Below are 3695 nucleotides of genomic sequence, written 5' to 3'. Positions count from 1 at the left end.
ACACACACACACACACACACACACACACACACACACACACACACACAAGTGCGGTCTCTTCACTGGTCAAAGGCACCACCAAACTATGAGCTACTCCGCACCATTATGAGTACAATGAGAGGTCCCTGGCCCCACAAGTCCACACACAATCGGCCCCAAGGCCTGCCCCACTCCCACCATTGTCCCACACTCCACACACACACACACACACACACAATGGCCACTCCAGAGCCAGGGGTCCCACTATGCAATTCCATCACACAAAGACACACACCAGTCCTTATCCCGTAAGAGAGAGAAAAGAACGACAGCGGTGGCAGAAGAGAAAAATTGTAACTCTTGGGGAGGGATGGAAGAAAACGGGTGCAACTCAAAGTAAAGTGCAAAGTGTGTGTGTGGCAGGAGTGTAGATAAAATATTATAGTGGGAGGGACGTACAGTAGGCAAGTTAATATTGTAAATGTATGTCCTTATCACTAAAGCTTAATCAATCATTAGCACAGCGTTTGAAGTAAATGAAAATGTGGATGTATGACAGTTAAAGTCTAATACTGCACTCGACCAGCTCTCAGTACCCCAAACTATACCAAACACTAACAAAGACCAGGTAAACAGCAGTGATTCAGTTGAAAGAAAATAAAATGATTACTTCCCAATGCCCACAAAACCAACACCAACATGGCAGCAGCAGCAGATGCAGCTACAGCCCCACCACTTCCTGCTTCATCATATCAATTCTGTTATCTCAGCAGAAATCCTATCATCTATCCAGACTAATGAAGTGACCGTGGAAAAACAGAAGTGCACGGGGAAGTGTCCAGTGATGGAGAGGAATGAGGTAAACTGCGCACAGAGGCGGCTTACCGTGTGGGACATAATCCTACATCATGAAACATACCAGGAAGGGATGATTACATTCTTTATCCTACATATACATCGAGGCTCTGTTATCTCTCTTCTGCATTCAAAGAAATATATTAACTTCAAAATCATGAGATCTACACAAGTTAAAGGTTCAAACGTGCGTCCTAAATGCAACTGGAGCAGGAGAGCAGCTCCGCGGATTAACCCGTTCCATAATTTAGCTTTTTAAAGGTGCCGTTATAAAATCAGATTTGTTGTTAGATAATGAGTTGTTTACCAACCAGTGCTGAAAGGATTAATCAATTGTTTATCCAACGGATAATTTCATTATGATGACTGACAAATAGTTTGATGAAACTTAAACCGTCACAATCTTTGCTGGCTCCAATTTCTTAAATGTTTCATTGTCTTAAATTAAAGTATACTGTGCACAAGTATTATCCAGTATAGCTTTGGATTTTAAACTGTCACCGTTGGGTGAAGGAAATTTTGAAGGGGATTTTTCACTGTATTCTGACTTACTACAGAACAAACGAATAATCAATAAAGTCATCAAGACTCAAAGTCCCTATCAATAAAGTTAAATAAGACTGGTAGGACAGCAGCACACCAATCACACTATAGTAGGTCCAGCTAATGTTCTTTATCTTTACTCAATAGATGACAAACACAACCAACCTACTACTCAAACACACCGACAGCATTACATCAAAGCCATAACCTAAAGCACAATCAATTTTTAGTATCCTCCCCTGAAGGGCTTATAAGCTATCTGCTGCCACACAAACGCTGAGTTCCTTATAATAAAGGGCTACTTGTGGTGGGATGTGGTGTGATGTCATGGCAGCCTCCTCGGGGCTGCTTGTAAGGAGTGTGCGTGCGTGTGCGTGTGTGTGTGTGTGTGTGTGTGTGCAGGAATGTGGAGGGTTGAGGGGCTGAGGCTGGGTGCAGCGGGAGTCAGGAGGGGACAGGGTGGGGGATGGGAGGGGAACGTCCCAAGTGGAAAAAGGGTCCCACACAGTTTGTCCCTCACTCACACTTCCCGATGCCAAATGCTCACCAGTAACTGCTGAGGAAGTCATCCCAGTGTTCCCACAGGAACAACAACCTATCAAATATGTATATTTTGCTTTACACACAGGGCCCATAGACAACAAATGATTGTTATATATACTTCCAGATGTTATCCACTGGGTCTCTTGAGATTAAAGTAAAAATCATTTAGTTCTGCAACTAACAGAAAGGGTCACGTCAGGCAGTTTAGAAACTGATAACTGAAATTATAGCACATCCACTTCCTCATTTTTTTAAAGAAAAGAGCTTCATGAGAAGGGAGCAAGAACTAACTTATGCAAGCATTTCAGGAATTAAGACAGTAAGACACACACACACACACACACACATAACCTCAGCTGACTACTGGAAACCCCCCTCTCACTTCAATATGCTGACAGGACAAGTACCTGGCAAATGTTTGCTGAGTTACTGAGTTAATATCAGAGTATAACTAGATTAAATCACCCCCAACACCTCCACCAGGAGTGGAAGAGTCTGAGTAACGTATCAACACGTCCACCTCTCTCTTTCTCACTCTCATGGTCCTTCTAGGATTTTTTCCAGTCAGTTCTCTGAAAGGTGTGCATGGTGAAATTAGGGTTGTCAGTGTGACACAGAAGGACGTCGCTGTAATAAGTATACAGTAGTTCAACCACTTCCTCTTGAACAAGGAGTACAGTACTAAACATGCACCAGATTTCAGTATCTTATCTAACGTCAGAGCACAAACCACACGGACCATTGCACTGATCCAGAGAACAGACAAAATCAACAGGTTTGTTTAGGCTTGCTCCTTAATCAGCGATACAGTTACTGCAAGTAAACAACAGAGACAATGGTGGAAAGACACAGCGAGAGTCACGAGAACTTACCGTTGTCTCCAGGTGTTTTCATGTCTTCTGCTTTGACTTGCGCTACTTGAGCTTAAAGTTTTGCTAACACAGGATGAATTCCGCAAAGTTGCGTGTGGAAAGAAAAAAAAGTCAGTGTCTCGGCCTCTTCCTCCCGAGCTGGAAAACTAGGTGAAGATACGCTGCAAACTTTAGTAGCTGTGTGCTTCGGCGGCTGTTCTCGGGTCCGTTTCTCCGACCACACCGACCGTGCTTTCCACCGAGCCCAGCGGTCGAGACCTCGCTGCTGGTCCGGAGCTTTTCGTCCCGTAACCAACCAAATCTGCTGAAGTTGCAGCGGAACACGAGCCACCGTCCCGACTCGACCCCAGCACGAAAAAGCCTTTTTCTTCTTCTTCTTCTTCTTTCTTTTTTGTATCAAGTTATTTCGCTAACTGTCCCGGTCGCTATTTACTCCGTCTCAACCGCATCCTCGTCACTGTTTGACATCTTCTCCGCCGCAAAAAAAAAGCTTTGTTCTTTTGACAAGAAATGACCGTTAAAGAGGAACCTCTCTCTTTTCTTTACAGACTTTTTTTTTTTAAGTCCTCCACTCTCTCGCGCACCATTCAATGCTACTCTCTCTCCTCCCCCCCGTGAGTCTCTCCGTCCTCGCGGTGTCGTGTTTCGTTCGCTCTCTTCTGAACAGGGCCCGCCCACTCTGACGGGGGAGAAAGGGAGGGGGGACTAACGTGGCGAGTCACGCCCACTCACCACGAGCCGGGGGCCTGGGCTGGCGTCATTGCAGCACGCGGCGTTGCTTGGAGACCGCCGCCACAGCACCGCTGCCGTGGTGACATCACATCCGAATCCTACGACTCGAGAGAGGCGCGATGGTGGCTCACGGTGTCCATTTGCGTCAATCGGGGGGTTACGGCTCTAATT

The 3695-nt window shown here is 45.6% G+C and overlaps 1 protein-coding gene across 1 annotated transcript in view; it reads right to left on the bottom strand.

The window, feature by feature from the left end:
* Positions 1 to 3413, bottom strand: part of erfl3 (Ets2 repressor factor like 3) — a 51483-nt gene extending 48070 nt beyond the window's left edge. The window contains exon 1 of the mRNA XM_031852703.1: positions 2793 to 3413. Within this exon, the coding sequence (XP_031708563.1) occupies positions 2793 to 2814 (22 nt within the window). The 5' untranslated portion in view covers positions 2815 to 3413. The remainder of the gene's footprint in view (positions 1 to 2792) is intronic.
* Between the last annotated feature and the right edge of the window lie 282 nt (positions 3414 to 3695).

The sequence above is a fragment of the Anarrhichthys ocellatus genome, unplaced genomic scaffold (assembly GCF_004355925.1).
Source record: "Anarrhichthys ocellatus isolate YVR2014 unplaced genomic scaffold, GSC_Weel_1.0 scaffold13, whole genome shotgun sequence".
Lineage (NCBI taxonomy): Eukaryota > Metazoa > Chordata > Actinopteri > Perciformes > Anarhichadidae > Anarrhichthys > Anarrhichthys ocellatus.
Note: the sequence above shows the minus strand (reverse complement) of the source record. Positions and strands in the feature narration are given on the sequence as shown.